The sequence below is a fragment of the Sceloporus undulatus genome, chromosome 5, assembly GCF_019175285.1.
Source record: "Sceloporus undulatus isolate JIND9_A2432 ecotype Alabama chromosome 5, SceUnd_v1.1, whole genome shotgun sequence".
Taxonomy (NCBI): domain Eukaryota; kingdom Metazoa; phylum Chordata; class Lepidosauria; order Squamata; family Phrynosomatidae; genus Sceloporus; species Sceloporus undulatus.
Window position 1 is genome coordinate 169,082,585 of NC_056526.1, and position 24,497 is coordinate 169,107,081.

The window sequence follows — 24,497 nt, forward strand, 5'->3', positions numbered from 1 at the left end:
AGGGAGGAGGAGGAAGGAAGGAGGAAGGGGGAGGAAGGAAGGAGGGAGGAAGGACAAGGAGGAAGAAGAGGAGGAGGAGGAAGAGGATAGTGATGATGATGAAATGAGCCAGCTTCTGAGGCACAACCAATGTAAGTTACTCTCATTTTTACAAACTCATGCACAGTGAAAAAAACCCAAAGTCCCTTGACCAAGTACACACTTCTGAGAAGTACAGTTGAATCCGAGGGCAAACCCACTTCTTGTTAAATCACCTTGACATATTCAGTGTGAAACCCAAAGAGTTTGGTTATGGAATAAGCCTCTGAAATATGCAAGAGATTGCCATGTTAAGTAAAGCCATGTTCAATGCCCAAATGTGCTGTTTGGAATGGGGGGAGGGGGGGTGGCCAGAAAGGGAAAGTCCATTTCTGTCATCTGTCTAGGAATAATGCCCAAATGTCCTCCATTTTGATCATGCTTAAGAAACATGTATTTATATTAACATTTTTTAAAAACCATCAAATTTTTTCGTGTGTCCTCCATTTTTTAAAAAAGTGCCCTCCATTTGAAAATTTTGTCCTACAGTTGTCCTACATTTGTCCCAGTTTGGAGGTCCAGACTTATGGCAACCCTAATTGCACACCAATGCAGTGTTGATTTACAAGCACCTTCCTGGATTGTGAAAATTCATGCCAACAAACAAGAGGGTTTCACGAAATAAAAGAAGTTCTGTGAGGAAGGGGGGCTCCGAAAATACTGGGATTACAGTACAAGTGCAAACTTTTTTTCTTCCACTGCTTTAATTGCAAATCATCCTTCCTTAATAAACCTTTTATAAATGTATTAGTAAATATTAAGAACTATTCTTTGTAATGCCATTATTTATTTATTTAACTTGTCTTTTTCAGGGACTGCAGTAGTTCTGGTCTGGGCAGTAATCTGGTCTATTACAGGCGCTGAGTGTCTTCCGGGTGGGAATCTCTTTGGAATTTTGTTCCTCTTCTTTTTTGCTGTAATTGGTGGTAAACTTATGGGTCTAATTAAATTACCTGGTTTGCCTCCCTTCCCTCCTCTTCTTGGTAAGTATGTTATTGCCAGATAGAGTAATATCATTTTACTGATACATAGTCCTGATCTCAAAGATATAGCCATGGTAGTCTGTAGAATCAGTATGTAGAGAGATCTTGTAGCACCTTTGAGACTAACTAAAGAAAGAAGTTGGCAGCTTGAGCTTTTGTAGATTTATGGCAAGTCTCCTTCCTCAGGTAGTCTTGATCTGTGAGACAACAGGAAGACTCAGCCTCAGGCAGATTATAACCTGCTAGAATGGCTTAATAAAAAAAGGGAAAAGGCTGCTGCACCTTTAATGGTTTTTTAGAAGATGAAATTGCAGCAGTACAGCTATGAATATTTGCCCTTCTACACTACTGCTAAAGATTCAGGAGCTCTGCCCTCTTTTTCATGTGACCACCCTATTCCCTACTGGTATAAAATTAATGGTTAATCATTCATTTAGCTTTTTTTTAATTCATGAAGACAAATTTGAATTACTGGGCCCATTAAAGTTAAGAGTGGATTTGCTAATGATTTGTCACATAGATTCTTTAGATGATCCCCCCCCCCGGTGGGGATTTCTCTAATTAAAAAAAAAAAAGATTAAACATTGACTTTCCTTGTAAGGTTGTGTTTTGTGAGAGTGGGGGACTAGTAGCTAAAGGCCTCTAGCCTTGTTCAGAGCATTTCAGATAATTTCACCACCTGCAATGCCAATAAGATGCCTCTTTCTGTTCATTGTAGGGATGCTGCTTGTTGGATTTCTCCTCAGAAATATCCCATACGTCACTGACATAGTCCAAATTAATGTGAAATGGGGAGCAGCCTTGAGGAACATTGCCCTCTCAGTTATCTTGGTCCGTGCTGGCCTTGGCCTTGACCCAAAGGTGGAGTATCAAATGGGCATTGCTTGGTGTATGCAAAATGTCATGATCAGGAAAGCTAGACTGGGTGTGATTCTGAATAAAATAAAGCAATGACAGAGTTGTACCAATGCAGGTATGGATGTTTTCCCAAATAAAAATCCCCTACTATGTAAAATAATAGCATGCTAGGAAAATGCTAGACTAAATTCTTCCTGACAGTTAATGTGTGTGTATTTTAATTGCATGGCTATCCTACTTCCCATGCTATTTTTGTAACAACCTTATGAAGTAGTTTAGGCTGAAAGATAGTGGTTGGCCCAAGATCACCTAGTGGATCTCACACCTAATCCAGCACTTTGGCTACTGTACTGTACTGGCTCCTTAACTAAAGAAATCTGAAGGGAATTTAATGTGAAGAGGAGCACTTAGCCAAGGTTCAGTTTATTGAGATACAGCTTCAATAGACTTATCACCAATGGCAGCTAGACCGGTGACACTGGTTATGTTTGTTAGTTACATTTCTATTCCATCTTTCTTCCAGTGAGTTCAGGATAGCATAGATGAGTCCTTTTACACACTTTGTCATCACAACCAACCTGCTAGGTAGGTCAAACTGAGATAAAATCCAGTGTCTCAAGATAAGACAAAGTCACAAATTAAGTGTCTCATGGATGCATGTGGACTAGAACTTGGATCTGTCAGGTTCCAGATCACACTCTTAACCATGTGTCACAGTTTCTAGAGTAGAAACATGAATCGATCTGTGACATTTTTTTAAGCTGTGCTGCATGTGAGAAGTCTCTGCTTAGAGAGGACATCCAAGAAGTATGATCCAAAGCTTTAAGTTTACCATAAACTGCATGAGGCAAATACCCAATCTGCTTATGACAAAGTGTTTTCCCATACAGAACTGATTCTGTTGGTTGTTAGCATTTTTGCTTTTTCTTAATTTCAGTTTTATTTCTGAGCTATATTCGGATGGCAAGTTAAATAAAGAGAGCCAGTGTGGTGTAGAGTTTTGGTGTTGAACACCAATGGAAACCAGCTGGGTGACCTTGGACAAGTCACACTCTCTCAGCTTCAGAGGAGGGCAATGGCAAACCCCCTCTGAAGAAATCTTGCCAAGAAAAAGCCATAATAGGTTCATTTTAGGTTTGCTGTAAGTCAGAAACAACTTGAAGGCACATAAACAGCAGCAATTTAAATAAACTTTTCACTGAGTTTGTATTGTCAAACCATGGTGCACGTTATGAGCCTGAACCTCAGCAAGCTTTGGTCTTTTGCTGAGGATCCTTCCCTTCTTTCTCTGTCCATCTCCAGCAGGAAGATCAACAGTTAATGCTTCTTTCTTAGATGAGCTGCTTTATCACAAATTGTCAAAGAACTCTAAACTGACTACTCTTAACTATATTTAGTTTAAACAAGCCATCATTATAAACAGGGGTTTGAAGTTGTCTTGTTTTAACAAATCATTACTAAGATTAACCATAGCTTGCCAAAAATTAAATAATTTACAATAAGATGAGGCTAATCTAAAATGAAAGTGAATGTTTCCCAGCTCCTCCTTGTGGACATACTGGAGTTGATTGGGAACATACATCAGAGTATGAGGCTTATTTTCATATGACTGAATATTGGAAGACAAGTCTATTATAAGAGCAGCTCACTGGAGAAAATCCTCTGCCCCACCCAAAACTTGAGAAAGTTATGTTTTTGAATTACAACTTCCAGAGACATCCAGTCTGCACACCAAGTAGTCTTGCTGGCTCAGAATTAAGGGAGTTAGATATCCAAAATATACCTTTCTAGTGTTCTGCTTCCACCATTGTTTCTGACTGCACATGCTTGGATGGTAATATTTTGACTAAAGATCCCTGTCCCAGTTTGCCCAAGTAGTGAGCACCTTGCAGATCCTAGGAAAGAAGATGAATATTAGATCTTTTGGATCCCAGTACTTTTCTTCAGTGTAAAATAATTAAAGATATGCAGAACAGAGAAAATCCAAAATAATTCTAGTGATTTCTCCCTGTGTTTCTCTCTCAGGCTCTAAAAAAATTAAAGGCCGTCTGTTTAAGATTGAGCATTGGACCCTGCCTCACTGAGGCATGTACAGCAGCCGTTATGTCTCACTTCCTTATAAATCTGCCTTGGCAATGGGGCTTTATGTTAGGGTAAGTCACCCCCCCCCCCCCCGCCCCGGCTTTTAAACAATGCATTTCTTTTTCTTGTGCTGAAGCTGCCTTCCCTCTTTCATGAGAGCATTGCCTAAAACTGCTGCACCATATATTTGTTATTTCCAGACAAACAAAAGTTATTTTGAAGGACTACAATTAGTTGGAAAATATAGTTTTCTCGAATATAACTGGTGACTCTAGGTTGTAATAGTAACTGTTGTAATTTCAGAGCTATAATCCAAGCAAGTAATTTTTCCAAGCTCTGTGCTGTAAAAAAAAAAAAAGATGCTAGTTGTCTTGTCTTGTACTGTTTGAATCCCCGTCTTAGAGCACAGGTTGGCAAAATCATGATCCCTGCAGATTCTCAGAATTTTTAAAGAGGTACATATAGTATAACATTGTTCTGGAATCAAAGAAGAGAGTTCAAAACCCACCATATTTTACTCAAATTAGGACTGCATTATTCAGTCAGACATTTTAAAAATTGATCAAAAAAGTGCCCCAGTTATACATATATATTTAATACTGTACTGATAAGAATGGAAAACAGCAGGTAGCTGCTTTCTCTTCCTCACGCTACAGAGTCTACACAGAGGATGGACGTTAACAAAGAACTGATACTGTATATGTTCAGATTTGTTCTAGGGGCAGTGTCTCCTGCTGTTGTGGTCCCTTCAATGTTGGTTTTACAAGGAGGAGGATATGGTGTTGACAAGGGTGTCCCAACCTTGCTAATGGCTGCTGGAAGTTTTGATGACATCCTGGCCATCACAGGTTTCAATACCTGCTTAGGGATAGCCTTCTCTTCAGGTAACCAGATACTCCCTAGAACTGATGAACTGCTTTCCTTGCTTGATGTGCCAGTTTACTACTTTCAAATAGTGTGTGTTATTACATGAGTATTTTACATCAGAACCTATTATTCACTCCCACTTGTAGTGTTATGTGATCCAGGTTTATGACCAACTGAGGCTTACAGCAAGGGTGATGAAACTCAGACTCTGCAGCCAGTCCACATCCTCTGGGATCTCTTTTCCCTCCCTGGGGTAGCCAGCATGGCCCTCTCCTTCCATCAGCAAGTTAAAACATTTTTTTTTTGCCATTAGGCTTTTATAAACTGACTCAAGGTGGGCTTTTAATGCTATGCAGTGCTATTTTAAAAGTTTGTAGCCAGTGTGCTATAGTGGTTTGAGTGTTGGACTAGGACTCTGGAGAACAGGGTTCGAATCCTGGCTCAGCCATAGAGACCCATTGGTTGACCTTTGGCAAGTCACACACTCTCAGCCTCAGAGGATGGCAATGGCAAACCCCCTCTGAAGAAACACCCAGGAAAAAAACCCAGGATAGGTTCGCTTTAGGGTCATCATAAGTAAAAAAAACTTCAAGGCATACAACAACAAAATGTTGTTAGAAACAATGTAAATTTGGTTTTATTGAAGCTTTTGTATTATTTTAATCTTTACCTCATCCCCCTATTATTTGTTACCAAGCTTTCCCACAAGTTTTTCCCCAGTTCCTCTTTTCAAGCTTAGTTCCTAGCAGTAAATGCTTTATGCTATAATATGCTGGCTGGCAATTTTTATCTCAATCTTTTGCTTTGGCCTCAACTATCACTATAATGTAGCCCTTAAGAACTCTTTTGAAATTGATTTTTTCCATCTTTCACCTGTAGTTTAGAAAAAAGTGGAAACTGTGTTGCAGTAGAGTAGCCTCCAAAAACCCTGTTGTCTTCTATACAACTCCCATAAGTCTATATCCAATCGTTAGTCCCAAATAGAGGAGACCCATTGAATCAATGGATCCAGTGTAAGTGTTGACTTACCAAGCTCCCAATGTTTTAATGGGCTGTTTTCTGATTCAGGTTAACAACTGGATGTAGGCCATAGACTGAAATCAATTATTACTCCAGCTAGAAGAGACTCACTGAATCAGTAGGACTTACATAAGTAAGGGCCTACTGACAACTGGTTCAATGGGTTTTCTTTAGTTGAGACTAGCAGTTTGATTTAGGTCATAATCTCCAACTAGTCAGATGTTTAGTCATGCTGGCTAAAAATGATAGGTGTTGTAATCCAAGACATCTCTATGGAATTAGGTTGGGGAAGACTACCATAACTAAAAGGCCTTTGGATTCCTTTCCCTCATTATTTGCCTTTTGGATAAAATTATCAAGACTTTAGGTAAAGTTATCAGGACTCTTTTAGTCTCCCCTGCCCCAGTCAAAATTATGTCCAGAGGTAGCTATGTTGGCCATATAGCAAAGTACAGTAACATCCAAAATCCACAAAACAGTGATACTTTTATTGAATCAACCAAAATGCATAAAATGCATAAAATTCATACTGCAAGCTTTCAAAACTTCACTGTCTTCTTCATCAGGCAAAGGTGCCTTTTCCCCTACAATCCTTCCCGCGCACTCCTCTCCTCTGGGAGGAGCCTACTTCAGCCACAAAAATCTAGGCTCTTGGCTACCTCCCAGAGGGCATTTTCCATCGTCGCCCCCAGATTATGGAATGCCCTGCCAGATGAGATCCGTCTACTTACATCCTTAGTTTTAAAAAGGCTGTTAAGATGGATCTCTTCTGACAGGCCTTCCCAGAATAGAGAACCTGGCCTCAGAAAAACGTCTGGGAATAAGATACTGCTGCTCCCATTGATTGTTTGCTGTTTTGATGTTGTTGACCGTTTTAACTTGTCCCGCCCCCTAAATTCTCCATTGGGTTTAATACTTTTTTAAGGAGGGGAGGGTATCAGGGATTTTATATGTTCTGTATTTTTAACTTTGTTAGCCGCCCTGATTGTTCTCAGAGGGGCGGGGAAAAAATAACTATTATTATTATTATTATTATTATTATTATTATTATTATTATTATTATTATTTAAAAAGCATACAGAAGAAATATTACCACATTAGTCACAGGCCTGCATTTTCTCGTAATTTTGTTGTTCTACGTTAAGATGATATGGAGAGATATCCGGCCGCTCCTTCTTCTGGCCATGTGGGTAGTGAGAGATAGAGCATCTTAAAGTCAAGGAAATTACATTGATAAAAGGTGTGAAGGAAATTGTTCAAAAATCCATTCAGTCCCACTGTTTGTCCTTTTCCAAAACAGGCTCCACTCTAGATAATATCCTCCATGGTATACTGGAAGTTGCAGTTGGTATAGCAGCTGGTGGCCTTTTAGGAATTTTTCTTCGCTACTTTCCAAGCAAGGATCAGGTAATGAAAAAAATATATTTCAAAAAGTAATAATAATAATAATAATAATAATAATAATAATAATTTATGTTTCCTCGCCTCTCTCGGTGGATCCAAACGGGGTTACAGACTAAAAAGCGGGGTTACAGACTTAAAATAAGCTCTCCATTCCTTGGCTGAAAATGATTTTTAAAAAGGAGAGGGTGTTAAGTTGGTACAGTAGAAATAAAATAAATTCCAAGCAGATTAGTTTCAGCTATGTAGAACTGAAAATGTATTTACATTCTTCTCATTTATGGTGTGACATTTATTAAGACCTATGTTTTCATTTTGCTTCACTGGTCCTAGGAATCGTTTGTATGGAAGAGAGCATTCTTTGTGTTGGGTCTGTCTATGTTTGCTATCTTTGGCAGCAATTATTTTGGTTTCCCTGGAACTGGAGGACTCTGCACAATCGTCTTAGCATTTCTGGCTGGAGTAGCATGGTCTAATAATAAAGTGAGTGGTATCATTTTGAGTCCAAAATACTAGATTTTGTAACACACTTGTCAGTTGTTTTGGGTTGTTCTACTTGAAAAATATGTGTCTTGTCCTTGGAAAAGTAGAGGAATGGCAATGACTGTTTCACCCTATCACTGCATTTGTGCTTCAGTGTTAGTTCCAGTGTTAGCTTTCTTGTACTGTACTTGAAATACTATGATGCCATTTAACTGGTTTGCACCATTCCTGCTTCATGGCTGTTGCTTTTTAAAAGCAACAACAGCGAACCCACAATTTTACAATTACATAATGAAAACACACCATGCAATTTCTGCCATTTTTTCCTATACTTTCCTCCATGAACCAACACTTGTCTAGTTCTATTTGTTTATATATATTACTCTTTAAACCTATGTATACTGACTCTATTTTCTCTTCAAACATTTTATCTGAACCTCTTGATTTTTCTGGGCATTAATACTTAATAGCATTGCATCAGAACTGCACTATTACACTACCCTCTAAATACATACATATATACACTCACTGACACACACACACAAAATTTAAAATAATGTAAAAGAAAATTGTAGAAAACAAAGGATGAATGCAAAGTGGTTTTCTTAGGAGCTCTAGTCTCTGACCAGCCTAACCACTAAAAGTAGTCTCAAGTTTTCTCTGCTGGAGATTCCTGGGGAATTCCAGAGGAAGGAACAATGGGTCGGCAGCCACACTTTGCCCATTACTCTCCACATCACAGCAAAGTGGAATGAAACATTCAGACTCAAAATGATTAATAAACCATAACAGGATAGGAAGTCATTAACAGACCTCTTCCAGTGGGAAAAGAATTTCTAAATGCTCCAAAAGTGGTTCAGCACAGTACATCATGAGAGAGTCATAGCATCATGCAATAGGATCCAGGCAAAGATGGGAATAACACAGTGCAGTTGTGGTATAACAGTGATGTTTATCACACTATACTCTTAAAGTGCTACTATTCCACTTTGACTCCTCTAGCTGCCTCCTGTTGCATTCTGGGATTGGCAGTTTTAAGGAGGGAGTATTTAGAATTACTCCTCCTTAAAACTGCCAATCCCAGAATGCAACAGGAGGCAGCTAGAGGAGTCAAAGTGGAATAGTAGCACTTTAAGAGTATAGTGTGATAAACATCAGTGTCATGTGATAAGCTCCTTAGACAAGATAGATGGGTAAGGAAACATTTAGTGTGGAGGATTTCTATTCAGCATTCCAAACACTCCATGCCATTCCCACTCTCACCACATATGGTCCTACATTCACTAAGTGTTTGGGAGATTCCTTCCCCCCCTTATGCTCTCCTGCAAAGATTCATTGTATGTCTGCTGATTTAGGATTCCAACCATCACTCCCCCAAACCTGCTAATATCAGATACTGGAAAACAACTTTTTCTAGACTACAATTTCCAGATCTTCAATGAGCATGGAAGCTGTAGTCCAAAAAAGGCTTCCTCTTGTGTATATGTGATACCATTTTGGATACATAGCAACAACACTGATTGCTGGAAAAAGAGGGGATGAATGATGTCAGTAGTATTGTTTTATAGTAGGTAATTATTCTTAGCTCATGCTTAGAAATGCTTGCACTGATCAGCTGATGCAGATACATTTCCCTACCTGCACTGTTGTGAGGTTCATTTGCCTGAATGCATTTTTTATGTCTACTGTGTATGCCTGTTCGTTGCAAATAGCTAGGGTGAGATCAGAACCATTGTGTTCTAGTGAACACAGACTGAAATTTGAGAAAGTAGACAATTGTACATTGTAATCACATCTTGGAAATCTTTTTTTAAAACTATACCTCCTAAAGTAATAGGTCAAGAAAGTAATTTTTCCTAGCAGCGTTTAGAAAGACAATTGAATAAAATATTAGGTTTCAAAAATAGTTCCATCTTAGCATTTGTAGTATTAATTAAAAGTATTTTTGAGAGACTCAAGTCTGAAGTGTCATACATCACAGGATACTCTCTTCAGGCCATTTCATTTTTGACATGAAATAATGTAAGCAGTAACCAAGAGTGTACTAAGGGTACAGCTGTATTTGAATTGCCTCAATATTTTACCTACCTGCCCCTTTTCTTATACATCTTCAGCTGAAGTTTTAGCACTGCTAGTAATCTGTAGACTAAAAGAAAATTTCATGGAGGGCAGAATCATTATAGGAGACAATTTTTGTCCCCCCCTCCCCCCCCATAAGAGCCAGTGTAGTCTAGTGGTTTGAACATTGTACTCTGGAGACCAGGGTTTGAATCCTCACTCAGCCCTGGAAACCCACAAGGTGCCATTGGGCAAATAACAATTGCATTGGGTCAATTGATTTTTAAAACTTATGTTGGATATTAGGAAGGCATTAATTATATTCTACAAACCTTCAAAGCAGGTATGTGCCACATGTCAGAACAGGGAATCTGTTCCTTTGAAAATCAACTAGTCAGCCGTATGGTGAATAAGCAGGACTTTATTGATAGATCCAGGACCAGTGATTCAACTCCGTTCAGCTTTCAAGCTGAGACTGCCCTGTCCAACCAAAGCCGATACATAAAAACTCCAATTTTTTCCACTCCACCTCCTGCAAAAGTGCGTGCAACAAACTCCTCACCTCCTTCCCAGTTAACAATCCCCCACTGCTCCCCCTAATAGCTACTATCCAGCTCAGCTCCATGCCTACATTCCAAGCTTCTGAGACCAGTGTTTCAAGGTCTTTAGATAATAGTCACCTGGCACAGCTCAGCTAATACATATCTACATCTACAACTAGCCATAGCTAAAAACGCCCCAACCCCCATCATGCCCATACATATAGGAATCATACATCTGGTAGAATTCTAACAAGGATTCTAACACTGCCACCAAACCACTTACTGAAAATACTAGATATTTTTCTTTTTCTTTTTTTCTTTTCAGAAAGAGGTAGAAAAAATTATTGCAGTTGCCTGGGACATTTTCCAACCTTTTCTCTTCGGTTTAATTGGAGCTGAAATATCTGTTGCATCTCTTAAGCCTGAAACTGTTGGTAAGTCTTCTCAGAAAAGTGCTGACTATCATTTAACTAATTGGTGGCTAGCTTATCTAAGGGCATTTTCACCACGTGGATTTTTATCATCTTGATTTCCAGTTTGCTTCTTGGTAAGGAGAAAAATCCTCCCCATAGCCATGTTTTCACTGTACTGAGTTCCAGTATACATCATGGCTAGAAGAAGGTCTCTCTGTGTCCTAAAATGGCCCCAAAAGGCCCATAATTTTGTGAAACTTGTCTGTATGCACCAAGGAGATGTGAGGCCAAGAAATTTTGCCACCTGCCTCTAAACAATTGGTGCTCAGACCCCTGAGGGCCTGAAAAACATTGAGGGATGGCTGAAGGCCACAACAGTCCCGCACCTGTTTTAAAGGCTAAAGCCAGTACCTTGAACTGGGCCACAAGTGCAACTGGCAGCCAGCACATGTCTTTCAGTACCAGAAAAATACTATGTCAGTTCTATATAACAGTTAGTAGCATAACTGGCAGCATTTTGTACCACTTGAAGCTTTCAAACACTTCTCAAGGGTAGACACACGTAGAGCATACTGTGGTAATCTAGATTCGATGGGAAGAAAGGCTGTACATTGTTAAAAAAAAGGAGGACCAAGGTGGCCAACTCAATGGCACCACAAGCAGTTTCAGCACTCAGCTGCCCCCCCCCCCCACTTTCCCTAATGACCAAGGCGGCCAACAATTGACCTGTGGGGAACACCAGAATTCAAGTGTTCTGGTGTTTTATACACATATTTTAATAATGTTTGTGCATGAAACAAAGTTTGGGTACACTGAACCATCAGAAAGAAAAGGTGTCACTATCTCAGCCATGTAGACAATTTTGGATTTTGAAGTAGTTTAGATTTTGGAATTCTGAGATACTCAATCTTTAAAGTGTAAAGTAATGAATTACAAAAAGTATTTACATTGAGAAAATGTTTGCCCTGTTAAAAGATTAGCTGACAAAGAAGCAAAGATCTGCAATGTGGCTTTTGGCTGCCAATGCTCCCATCTGTTGTCCAGAAGAACCACTTGTTTCGGGACACATGACCTGTGCTTTACCCATGTCCTTACTATGAAGAGGAATACATTTGTTTGTTTTTCTGTTTGTATTTATTGGCTGCAGGACTTTGTGTGGCCACACTATTTGTTGGACTGACAACCCGAATTACAGCCACATTCCTCTTGGTGTGTTTTGCTGGCTTTAATATCAAGGAGAAAATATTTATTTCTTTGGCATGGATCCCCAAAGCAACTGTCCAGGTACAGTATGTCTTTGTAGCTGTGCTTCCTAATCATTTTTGAGTCAAAGACCTATTAGGAAATCATATTAACCCTTTATTTATTTATTTTATTTAGGTATTTATACCCTGCCCTTCAGCCCTAATGGCTCTCAGAGTGGCTTACAATTATTATTTTTAATCAGACAGTTCCCTGCCCTCAGGCTTACAATCTAAAAGACACGAAACAAAAGGAGAAGGGAATGGTAGAGGGAAAGGGGATGAGGTCCAGTGTTTCTTCTCCCCCTCTGAGGCCTGGACCAAGGCAGATGGATTTAGACTTTAGACTCCCAACCCAGAAATAAGCACTTAAACACAATTTTCTGAGGTCCTTATCACATCACGCCGTTATACAGCGCACGTGTGTCATACGCGGGCGCGCTTTACGCAGCTTGAGCATACGTGCTCAAGCCGTGGGGCGCACGCGCCCATTGCGCGCCGCCACGCCGCCGTGCACGAGCATAGGCAGAAATTGCCTTACGCGGAGGGATCCGAAACGGATCCCCGTGTAAGGCGAGTACCCACTGTACCATGATGGCAGTGGTTTAGTCTCACTTTTTTCTCAGTCTTATCATACAACATAATGGTCCTCCCAGTGTCATTGTGTTGCATCGTCATTGGGAATGCAATTTTTTTCCTGATGGAAATAATGTGTTAATGACCCCCTTTCCTCCAGAATTCAGTAATTTGAGTGTGGATGTCTCATTCTGCTTTATTAAAATTATTAATTAATGGGCATGATTTTGGCATGGTCTGGTTGTCCCTCTGAAGGTTCCCAAAGAAATCTCTGGTAGGGAAGCCTCAGACTAATTCCAGTGCTTGGGGCAGGAGAACAAGACTTCCCAAGAGAATAGCTATATTTTCTGTGCTTTTTGCTCTTGAAATACTTTTTTAATTTTTTCTAATTTTTAAATATATATAAATGGTTTGCTCTTATAGTGCAGTAATGGTGCAATCCTGATCTGTTAGCATTTGAAAGTCACTAGACAGACACCTTTACTGCACAGTGGTATTTTCTAAAGATCCATGTCCCAGTGCTGCTGCCACAGTTACTGTTTTAAAAAAATATTTGCTAGAGGGGAGGTTGCCTTTGGCTTCCATTGAGGCTGAGAGATTGAGGGGCTGAACAGACCACCCCTAAGGGATGGCCTGCAGCTGTCTCTTTCTTTGCTAAATCAGGGCCATGGCAACTACCCTCTGCTCTCCCGATCTGGCCTTTTTGCACCACGGAAAGGGCGCCATAGCTGCTGGCGCCTTGGCTTTTCGGCGCCCCTTTGCCACTGCGTCATCTGAACACAGTGCTAGAGGAGCCCTGTGATGCCGCCTGCTGTGTGGTCAGGCGCACGGCATGACAGCAGTGTCAGAGCAGCATTGGGGAGTGCGTTGTGTGAACATCACACCCTCACTTTGCCCCCAGATCAGCTTTTATCACCGGTCTGTCGAGGCCCTGACCTCCCAAAACTCACCTAGTAGATTTCTGTGGCTGAAGTGGTTTTTGAATGGAATAACCTGGCATAATGATGTGGTGTGATAAGAACCTAACTAACTGGAAGGAGACAAAAGGGAGAAAATTACATTTTTTGTACCCAATTCACAAACCTTGGATCCTTGGTTACAAGCCCTCAATTTATAGCAAGCCCATATCTTGCAGACGTGGAATTAGCTGCATACTATGCTATATAAGCTTAAGCTTAGTGGCCCTTCTGTTCCAAATACTAACTCAAGGAAACTCTAGGAAGATACAGGACTGTTTTCTGATAAAGCACTTTGTTTTCTTTATAAGGCGCATTGTTGTTTTCTCTGTCTCTCTCTCTTCTGTCAGGCTGCAATTGGTTCTGTTGCTCTAGATACAGCACGAATGCACCAAGATGAAGTATTAGAAAAATATGGCATGGATGTCTTGACAATAGCTTTCTTGGCAATTCTGATCACAGCTCCTATTGGAGCTCTAATAATTGGCCTAGCAGGGCCCCAACTTCTCCACAAAACAACTGGGGCAAATGGTGAAGAAGATAATGGACAAGCAGCAGGAGAAGAAATGGCAACACATGGGTCAGTATAGGAAAGTATTAAGCATGATCCCTTCTCCTTATCACATTAAAGTGATAGTCAGAACCTTTTAGAAATAAACATACCCAATGGTGGTGTGCAGAAGTCCAAAGGCCTTTGAAATTCATGGTAGATCCATGTAGACCATACATCTATATGGTAGATCGTGTCTGCATGGTAGACACATGCAGATCCTGTTAAAAAGAAAGATACTGATAGAAAAATATGGTTGCATTAAATCAGCATACAACTTCATATTGATATTGGAATCCTAAATAGTAGCTGTCCCAAGTAAAATTTCTAAGTCGGATATACAGGTTATCAGCTAGAATAAAGTTAGTGGTCTGACTGGGGAGATGCAAATGCCAACTAGCAGGAGAACCTGATGCATTTGACATGGCTCCCAAGACAAAGGTCTTGGAACAAAAAGATATACAAGATCAAGACTGGAAGAAAATAACCATGAATGTAATCATGGATCATGGAGTGGATCATGAATGTGATCATAGAACACCTCATAAAATCCCAGCTCATTGCTTTTTAACAGACCAAGGCAGGATGTGGTGACAATGGACAAACTGGCATTTCTTTTCTTTAAAACAGAAAGGAGCCCAAAAAGCAATTGTAACTAGGGCTTTTACCCAATTAAAATGCCCATACAGTGCAAACCTTATCCATGTCTATTCAGAAGTAAATACAACTCAGTTAAATGGGACTTACCCTCAGGTAAGTATTTCTAGGATTGCAGCCTCAATTATGGTTGATAATCTGCATTTATTTTATTTTAAAAATATTTTAATGATACTGGGCTTCAAGCATTTTCTTAGAAAAGGAATAGCCCTGTTTCTCAGACACAGTGCCTCTTACTTGCTGTCGGGACCTTTTATAAGTATTTGTAATAAAAAACAAAAAACTTCTGTCTGATGAATCATGAATATTTTTGTTATTATTGTGTAAAATTAGAACATTCTGAGATGGTCATGTCAGTAGTACTGATAACATGTCTAGCTAAAAATGAAAGGAGGCCAATGTGCCAACATTTCATAATAGATTAAATGATCCAGGGTGATCAGAAACTAAATGTTCAAATGTTTTGGACTTAAACGCACATAATTCCTGATTATTGACTATGTGGATTACAGTTGACTATGTGGATTACAGTTGGAGGAACAAAACATCTAGAGATCTGCTCCCTCATAGGCTAGAATATGGGATATAGGAAATATGAATAAGTATACTATGTTTAAGAGCAAGACAGACTCCAACCAAATAGTTTTATTTATTTGCAGGAAAGGCATGGACAGTATAATTTTGAGCCCCATATATTGTTTGAATGGGGAAGTACTGTGTAAGTTTATGCTTTTAAAAAGCTATATATGTATTATTTTATAAAACAAAATATATTTAAAATTGCTCATCAGATAGTAATTGAACCATTTCAGTTCTGTCACTTCTGCTTCTAAGAAGAAATGCCTAGTTGGCAACAGTTTCACCCAGCAGAGGAATCTTTGACCGTCATTTGGGAATTTAACTCCTGTCAGCTTCATCCATGATGCGCAATGGCAAGGGAATATAACAGCTGAAGTACTAACAATAGTAGACTACTAACAATAGTAGTCTACACTGAAAAACAAAAATGTTGTTTTATTATAATAATTATTTTTACTTGAAACAATATTTCATGTGTTAAATAAAGGGTTTGTAAAAACAACAAGACTATTATGTGACAAGTGCAGTAGGCACTCATCTCAAACAGTTCACACTGCAAAGGAGAAAAATCCTGTATGGTTGCATCTTCGTAAGTGGACTTAACATGTGCTGTGGGAATTAGAATTGCAAAGATCTGCAACTTCCATCTCCAATAGAGGGACTGATGCACAATGGGACTGATATGCATCACATCAGGCATCGATGCGTATCAGGCCCTCCTGCTGGTGTCGTTATGCATCTTCATAACTCACTATAACAGTTTTTAGCGCCTCTGCTACATAGTTAAATATATGCAAATTTACACTGAGTGACATGTCATATAGGATTCTGGTACTCATCGTTAATATTTGGGGGCCATTAGCTAGACTATATATAAAACACAATAATTCTGTCTATCATCTTTACAACATCCTTCAGCAGTGAGGATTCCATTTAATGTGGCTGTGGCTCTGATACAGTGCTTATTGGATCTATTTGGGTATTTGCATGCTTTTTGGCTTGTCAATACAAGTACAGTTGTCCCTCCACATTTGCAGCTTTGTCTTTTGAGGATTTGATTATTCACGGATTTGATTAATATGTTCTCTCTAGGAATCTCTAGGTTCTCCAGTATGACTCTGTGGTCATTGTCTGCCAAAAGTCATGCTGGAGGACTTAGAGTTTCCTAGCGAGAACATTTCTCTAGGTATTTGTAGATCCTCCAGCGCAATTTCATGGTCAATTTCTGGCAGATCTTGACCATAGAGGTGCTCTGGTGGACCTAGAGATTCCTACAGGTGTTCTCTCAGGTGAAATTAATAGATAAAATTTATTTGTGTTTTTTCCACTTTCATGTGGATCCTGTGACCCTAACTCCAGCGAATGTGGTGGATCCACTCTACTTGCAAAATTCAGAATACTTGTTTGGAGGTTTTTTTGCACTACTATGCAGTTGACTTCAATCTCTGCTGCATTTTTTATTAGTGGTGCCAAATTACTTTTTCTTTTTTTCTTTTTTCTTTTTTTGAGTGGGTTTTTGTATGCATGTTGCTTCAGAATTGTGAATAGCATGAGATTCATTATTCTACCTCAGTTCAACTTGTTCGATGTAGATCTTTACAGATGCATACCAGGAGTAAAAAATAATTTCTAAACTGCAATCTGATTCTCTGATCTTGGTGGAGATCATTAGGTCATCACTGAGTTAAATAGTAATAACACATTCGTACCCTCAGGCCCTCCATATCCACAGATCCCTTATCCATGGACCCAAGCATCCACAGCTTGAAAATATTATATAGTGAGTGTGTGTATAATAAAATTACACACACACACACACATATATAATAAATACAGCTGGCCCTCCATATCCACAGATTCCTTATCCATGGAAATATATAATAATTATATATAATAAAATTACACACACACACACATATATAATAAATACAGTTGGCCCTCATTTTCTATGGATTCCTTATCCATGGATCCATGCATCCACAGCTTGTGTGTGTGTGTGTGTGTGTATATATATATATATATATATATATATATACACATATACATATACAAGCTGTAGGAGCTTAGATCCGTGGATAAGGAGTCCGTAGATACGGAGGGCCAACTGTATATATTTATTTACATTCGTACACCGCCTTTCTCCCAGAAGGGACCCAAGGCGGCTCACAGACCAAAATAAATAAATAAATATTGTTAAAAACACAACAACAAAATTCAAATCAATGTATTGGGGGTCGTCCTATTAGGTTCGGGAAACGACTTAAAGGCGGCACATAAAAACAAAAACAACTTTCACAAAATGGAGGTGTCGGGGGGGGGGGGCGGTCGGGTTCCCTGACAGAAATTCCCCTCAGGGAAGGCGAAGGGAGGCCGGGGGGCGCAACCTCCGCTGGGCCTGGCTTTGGTTTCCGTGAGGGGAATTTCCTCAGGATTGTTTGTGGCCGACATGGAAGGCTCCGTTCTCGGGGTTCGGCGCTCTCCGGCGTCCTGCGAGGGAGAGGGAGGCCGCGCCATGGAACCGTTATTCCCTCGGCCTCGCGTTGAGGGAGGAGGCTGGCTTTGAGAGAGAAAGCGGGGGGAGAAGGGCGGCTGTGTGGAGGAGGCCTCGTTGCTCATGAAGGCGGATATTTTTTTTCCGTCAGGAGGAGGGGAGAGAAAGCAAGGCCTCGCTCAGCCTGGGGCGTCGAGTAGATAGAGTGCCCGGCTCCCCTCGGCCTCCTGCTCGGCCCCCAGCAGCCGCACTTGTTTTAGGTAGGGGCTATTTTTCTACCCTGGAAGAAGAGTTGTAGTGTGTGCTTTTGAGTCAGTCCTGACTTATTATGGCCGACCCTAAAATGAACCTATCCTTGGTTTTTCTTGGCAGAAGGGGTCTGCCATTGCCATCCTCTGAGGCTGAGAGAGTGTGCCATGCTTGGTTTCAAGATATTATATAAATTTCTGACCCTATGGCTGTAACAAAACCCTATCATGGGGGGTTTATTGGCAGGTTTCTTCAGAGAGGGTTTGACATTGCCATCCTCTGAGGCTGAGAGAGTGTGACTTGACCAAGGTCACCCAGTAGGTTTCCATGACGGAGCTGGCATTCGAACCCTGGTCTCCAGAGCCTCAGAGGGTGGCAACGGCGAACCCCCTCTGAAGAAATCTTGCCAAGGCAACCCCACGATCGGGTGGCCATAAGTCGGAAACAACAACAGCAACAACTCCTCAGTCATAGTCCAATTCTCAAACCACTATGCCACACTGTCTCCCCTTGAAGAAGGACAAACCGATTTTGTTCCACACCACTTTAACTGCCACGGCTCCATCCTACAGAATATATATGGATTTATAGTTTTGTGAACAGGGTGACCATGGCATCCTCCAGTCTTCTGTCCAGGAAGAATTCCAAAAACGTCCTCCATTTTGCACATGACTAAGAAGCAGGAATTGCTATTTATATGAGTGCTTTTAGCTTTTATTTGGTCGTGGGCTACATTTTTCTTGACTGGCCTACATTTTGCAGTGCCTTGTCCTCAGTGTTGCCAACAAGCCTCGAAGATAATTCCCAGAAATGTCTGTCCAAAACCCGCTGAATCCCCCCAGATCACACGGAATATTCAGTCACAATTCCCGGAAAATTCCCATAATGTTAAAATGGCAGATGTTTTGCAAATAAACGTAAATATAATTGAATAAAAATAATTGTAACTTATTTCAACCCTCAAAATCACCATTGAACCAAACAAAGAATCTTTCAGTCTTTTTAAGATATTTATTTTGACATGAAGGGGGTTCAGGAAGCTTTGTGCCAAATAGAAACGTGTTCAGATGCAACCACACTGCAAAAATAAATCCAGTTTGAAACCCTTTTAGTTGCCCTGGCTCAGTACTAGGGAACTGCCTGGCTGGGAATTGTCGTTTTATAAGACATTTTGCCTTCTCTTGTCAGAGAGCTCTGGTGCCAAAACAACTTCTTTTTCCAGAATCCATATCACGGAGCGCAATGGGCGTTAAGATTGGTGTCAAACTGAATATTTTCTGCACGGAGGTTTCAGATTATCAGCACATGCAGCCTCCACTTAAGAATGCCCTGGATCCACCACCAGTATGTTCCGTCTCTTCTTCAATAACAAAGGGAAAAAAAGTAAGCATGCTGAGGAGTAAAGGACCACTTCTAGCTCTCTCTCTCTCACTCTCGCATCCTCTCCTCTCTCTCCTCTAGATGAACTACTTTAGTCCTCCAACCACAGTCCAGGCACTTTAAGTTTTTTAGGGCTCCACTAATCTCTTTGCCAGGAAGAAATTCCTTGCCAGTTGGTAAATCCAATGATAGAAGATAGTCCTGTGTAAAGTAGCTAGATCGCGTTTAATCAGTAAACGTACTGTCGGCAGTCAAAGGGTCTCACTCCATGTCACCTACTTAGTGTCAACTCGAATGGGGTCGAACCACGCATTAATGGTGGCAAAGCGACTAGGCCTGTATACCCGGAAACAAAGTAGCGACTCTTCTAGTGCCTGATGAACATTCATATAAAATGCAAGGATTCCATGGTCTTTCGGGTATCCCAACATCTTAAGACGTCGTACACAGTCTCGCCATCCTTAAGTGCATGTGGCAAGAAGGTATATCGCTATTCTCGTTCAATTACGGACCATCATTTCAAAGGAGGAATAAGTACTATTTGAGTCGTCGCTATGTGGCGAACAATCGCCTAGAAGAACATAGAAACCGTGAAATTGCCGTAATCAGCAAGGGGGGTATTTGCATCTTGGGACAAGGAAAATTTGCATCCAGGGAGAGGGCTGCTTGTCATAGCTCCTTATGAGACGCCGAGTTAGTCTTCTGCACGTAGACGATTGTATTAACAGATCCTGTCTGCGCTGCCCTAAGGCGTTAGGCACCCTACCCTTAACCAATAAATTCTCAGACCTGTCCAATGAGCTTGAAGAGAGAGGCATTTGACGTAAGCAATACACAACATTTTCGTCTAGCAGATGTCGCGAACAACTCGCTCTGGCTCTGGCTGTGCCATGGCTAAAAGTTATTCATATGACCCATCACTCGACTCTAAATGGGTCCAAAGAATGAGAAGTGGGTATGGACCTAAGCCCAGGATGAAAGGTTGCGTCGCTGAAACTTGTCTAATAACTCAAAGTAGAACGTAGGTAGCAACGGCATAGTGAAATAGGGCTTTTTCCCCCACTGTAAGGAAGATTCCTTTAGCGCGGGTGAGGCTAATGCTTACAAGGGCTAAGCATAAAAGTCTTATAAACCTTTTCCCATATCCTTTTCCGGTGAAAGTTAGGCTTATATTCTATGGAGGAAGAAACTGAATGGTGTTATTTTACTTGTTTTGCCTATTCTTCGCTTTTCCCCATGCCAGTCTGTGAAAGCAAACGACACATGAGGCTATACAAATAATAAGAAAGCTCCAAGCAAGACAAGTCCAATCGCGAAATACGAGGGGCAGTCGTGGACAGCGTCCACTGCTCCGGGACACATATTAAGACCTACTGATACACGCACACAGCCAACCTGCAAGTTCTTTTACAGGGATTAACAACATTTTTTAAAATGTAAAGAACACACCATGATCGACAAGACTGCTTTCGAGGACTCGGGAAGGACAATTTCTGCAAACATGGGTAGTCCTGCCTCCTATTCATACAAACATTGAGTGAACTCTGTGCTTCGTTAGGTTTTGCAACTATCAGTAGTCAGGAGATATATCAGTTTAGCAAATGGGACAATACATCGTGCCATAAAGCACAAGCACAAGTGGCAAATCCTATCCGGTGTGTTTACAAGAACAACAAAAACCCCACCTAGTTGTTTGCTGGTGATGATGTGTGACCCCAAGTGCTTTCCAACTGTAAATGGTTATCCTATTGGGCAAACCTATCATGTGGGTTTTGTTTTATATGTCATTGTTTTCAGTCAGAGGTTTTGCAGACTGACAGACATGTAGACATCCTCCTCTGAGGTTTGTGAGAGACTTGTGCGTACTTGTGTAGGCCAAAGCCGTAACACCCCGTGAGTTGTTACCTGGGCTGACTCCAGAACCTTTGAGTCCTCCAGAGGATTAACAAGTTTAATTCTGACAAACAGGAGGCACTAATGCAAAATAAATATAGCGCGTTAGTTTAGTGACTAAACGGGAGATTCAACCTGAGTTTCTCTTTGGGAACAGATAACTTGGCATGTTAAAGTGGTAAGGCTTATTTCGCAGTTATCTGTCTTTTTTAGCTCGAGGCACTGACCGTGACAGCTGTCACAGTCATGATTCCTCTATTATACTTACACGATATGGAGCATTTTTTTATTAAATTGCACAAGATTCAAGCATCAAACAGCTTTGACAATATAATACAAAACAGATATATATTCTAAATAATAAACCTTGTAGATTTTGCGCACCGACTGTCTATTATTAAGGAGAAGTGTAGCACCAGTGATAGTGTAAATGGGACCTGCCATTATGAAATCCATGGATTTTGCTTAATCCGGGGGAAAAAAGTTACCGTAAGTTAACCAAAGACCCCTCGGATTAAACAGTAGTCACCTAGACTGACACTAGCATATACAAGCTCAGGGGCAAAGGAAAACAAACGAGGTCCCATAGTTAGAAAGAGGTCCTCTTTTAAAAACTAATGTACAGATCTTCCTGGAGCTGAAATCTGCTCAACGCTCCCCAAGACAGTTTTTAAAACACACGCTCCATTACTTAGAACTGTTGAAAGAGAAGGCCCACTTCTAGGAAGGTCAGGAGGTTTGACTGTTTTTATGCCAGAAGTATGTTCTGCTTTCCAGCATAATTCTTCTGGTGGTCTGACCAACTCTGGGAGAATCAGGAAGTACTGTATTACCAATGTAAACATACATCCAATATTACAAATAAAATTCAACCATGAAACATTAAGTGAATCACAACAGCCTGGGGAGAGGTTTTTTGTTTGTCTCACCCCCCTTCCACCGATGGGGCCTGGAGGTTGGTGATATTCTATAATTCTCATACGGAGGTAAGGTCATCAGTTCAGTGGGGACTCAGAGGCCCATAAAATGAAGAGTATATCTTGGATTTTTAGGAAAATATCATCCCACACGTGAAATTCCAATGCATTGAGCAAAGTAAATAAATCGGTCCGCGTTCCAGGTGAGATCCAATGTGGCAATTGGTTATGAGCGTTGTGAACCATTGGGTTCGAACCTGCGCGGCCACAGAAACCTTTGAGTAACCTGTGGGCAAGTCATAAGTAACCTCAGAGGAAGCAAACAGCAATCCCTCTTCGACAAATCTTGCAAGAAAACCCCATGATAGGGTCTCCTTCCATACACGTTTCAGACACAACTGGACGGCACAATAACACAGTTGCAAGGCAAATATAAGGTTCCAGCACATAAGGATGGTACCCAACAGGGTAAGGGGAGATATAGCGGGCGAGTCTGAGCAGGAAAGGGGTGACAAAGGTTCTCGTGTGGAGTTCCACATGGCGGCACTCCAAAAAAATGGTGTGATCTTCACCCTGAAACCCGCCAGCTCATGATTGGCGTGGTTTTCTTGTGCCCCAGGAATAGTGTTTAGACCCACCCCACCCACCAGAGGCTACTTTTTTTACTACCATGTCGACGACTTCATGGCCGTCCTCCTGGAACAGTTAACAGCACAGCATATTGGAGACATATCCACAGATGTGTTGGCAAGCGGAAAGCGCAGGCACCCACAATCAACGTGGGAAACCTGGGTCAAGAGATGACCTCCGCCACACTGGCACCTATAATGTGGGCTGATTTTACACAACATGCAATAGGATGATACAGACAAATAAGGGTCGACTTCGTAGAGGGAAAGATAGGTGGTGTTTCAACCTTATAACAGGCTGCGAAGTCACCCTGGTAAGTGCAAGAAGTATACATCTCTCTTTAGGGTATTCATGGATTAGGGGCATCCACGAATGTTGATGTTCGTGTACTGTTATATCGACGTTTAGCTCTAAAATGAAAGAAAAAGGGGGAGGAAGCGCCACTCAAATATGATATGTGTTTATTCTAAAGGACTGTTTTTAAAACATGGCTGGAGTGAGCGCAGGTGTCAGGAGTAGTCTTTTAATTGTGTATTCGAGAGGACACAAGGGATTTGGGGACGGGATTGCCCCTAGGGGGGATCTCTTTCCAACTTCGTAGGGAGTCTGGTGACGGAAGACAGCTTAAGAGGTAACATATTTACTAAATCACTCATTAAGAGACAAGAACTCATTGCATCGTCGTTTTTTTAAAAAGGCCCCCGACATAAGTCAGGTTCTTCAACTCAATTGTTCAGCTTCTACAAGTGAAGAATTATAAGAATAAGCAACTAGAATTTGGGGAAGGGAGCATAATGGGCGTGGGGGGCGGAGCTGGGCAGAGTGAGCTGGCGGGGGTAGTCGCAGTGCCACCTCTCGTTGCGATACACCTTAGCCACAGTTGCCTAGAAGGAAAAAAACGGTGGTCATGAGTATTTCCGCATCTACTATCTGCCCAGTTTACATCAGGTGGTGCTGATGTGTGGGTCCCTCCAATGCCTGTGTGAAATAAACCCCATCCCTCCAGATGGGAAAGTTCCAACTTGTATGGGAGTAGGCACGCAACAAACCTGGGAATTCCAGTATGTTTGCCCACCCTTGGGTTAGCATATATAACTTGGTCTGAGTCTGAGAAACGATAGTTATTACGCACTCAAATTCAGACCACAGTTCTGTTGAGAATCAGTGAAAATTCATAGTCATTTAGAAATGTCAAAATCATTCAGAATCCCAAAGAATTTGGGTTATTATATATACATCAACTTCCATAGTGACACCAGAGGGCACACTACAGGTCTAACCAGTCACCAGACAAGCGTTCTTTGCTCATTATCATCTCTGTCAATATGTTCAGTTACATAAAATTACAAGATGCTAATTCTGGAGGATAGAATAAATTAATAAAGCTGTCATGGGATACCAGAAAAAGGTCCGTGCATGACCAGTGTTTGGGGGATAGAGAATTAGCTCCATGCGATGTCACAACGTAATTGATTTTATCCTTTCACTGCGAATTCTTTTGATATAACCATAATTATATAATTTTTTTGAGCAAATCCTTTTTCTGATGAATGTCTGACATTTGATACACGTAAAAACATGGCAGCAACCCTG

The 24,497-nt window shown here is 40.9% G+C and overlaps 2 protein-coding genes across 5 annotated transcripts in view; both read left to right on the plus strand.

Moving 5' to 3' along the window:
- SLC9B2 (solute carrier family 9 member B2) overlaps positions 1 to 15,480 on the plus strand; it is a 28,257-nt gene extending 12,777 nt beyond the window's left edge. Inside the window, exons 4-12 of the mRNA XM_042467349.1 lie at positions 891 to 1,061; positions 1,780 to 1,922; positions 3,945 to 4,072; positions 4,710 to 4,885; positions 7,189 to 7,295; positions 7,623 to 7,772; positions 10,698 to 10,806; positions 11,933 to 12,069; positions 13,909 to 15,480. Of these exons, the coding sequence (XP_042323283.1) occupies positions 891 to 1,061; positions 1,780 to 1,922; positions 3,945 to 4,072; positions 4,710 to 4,885; positions 7,189 to 7,295; positions 7,623 to 7,772; positions 10,698 to 10,806; positions 11,933 to 12,069; positions 13,909 to 14,148 (1,361 nt within the window). The 3' untranslated portion in view covers positions 14,149 to 15,480. The remainder of the gene's footprint in view (positions 1 to 890; positions 1,062 to 1,779; positions 1,923 to 3,944; positions 4,073 to 4,709; positions 4,886 to 7,188; positions 7,296 to 7,622; positions 7,773 to 10,697; positions 10,807 to 11,932; positions 12,070 to 13,908) is intronic.
- Positions 14,037 to 24,497, plus strand: part of LOC121930682 (sodium/hydrogen exchanger 9B2-like) — a 46,360-nt gene continuing 35,899 nt past the window's right edge. For 2 of the 4 annotated variants that reach the window (XM_042467350.1, XM_042467354.1), the window contains exon 1: positions 17,728 to 18,095. The gene's annotated coding sequence lies outside the window, so the exon portion shown is untranslated. Of the gene's footprint in view, positions 14,139 to 17,726; positions 18,096 to 24,497 lie in introns of those variants that run through there. The other 2 variants (XM_042467351.1, XM_042467352.1) reach the window with 2 other exon arrangements.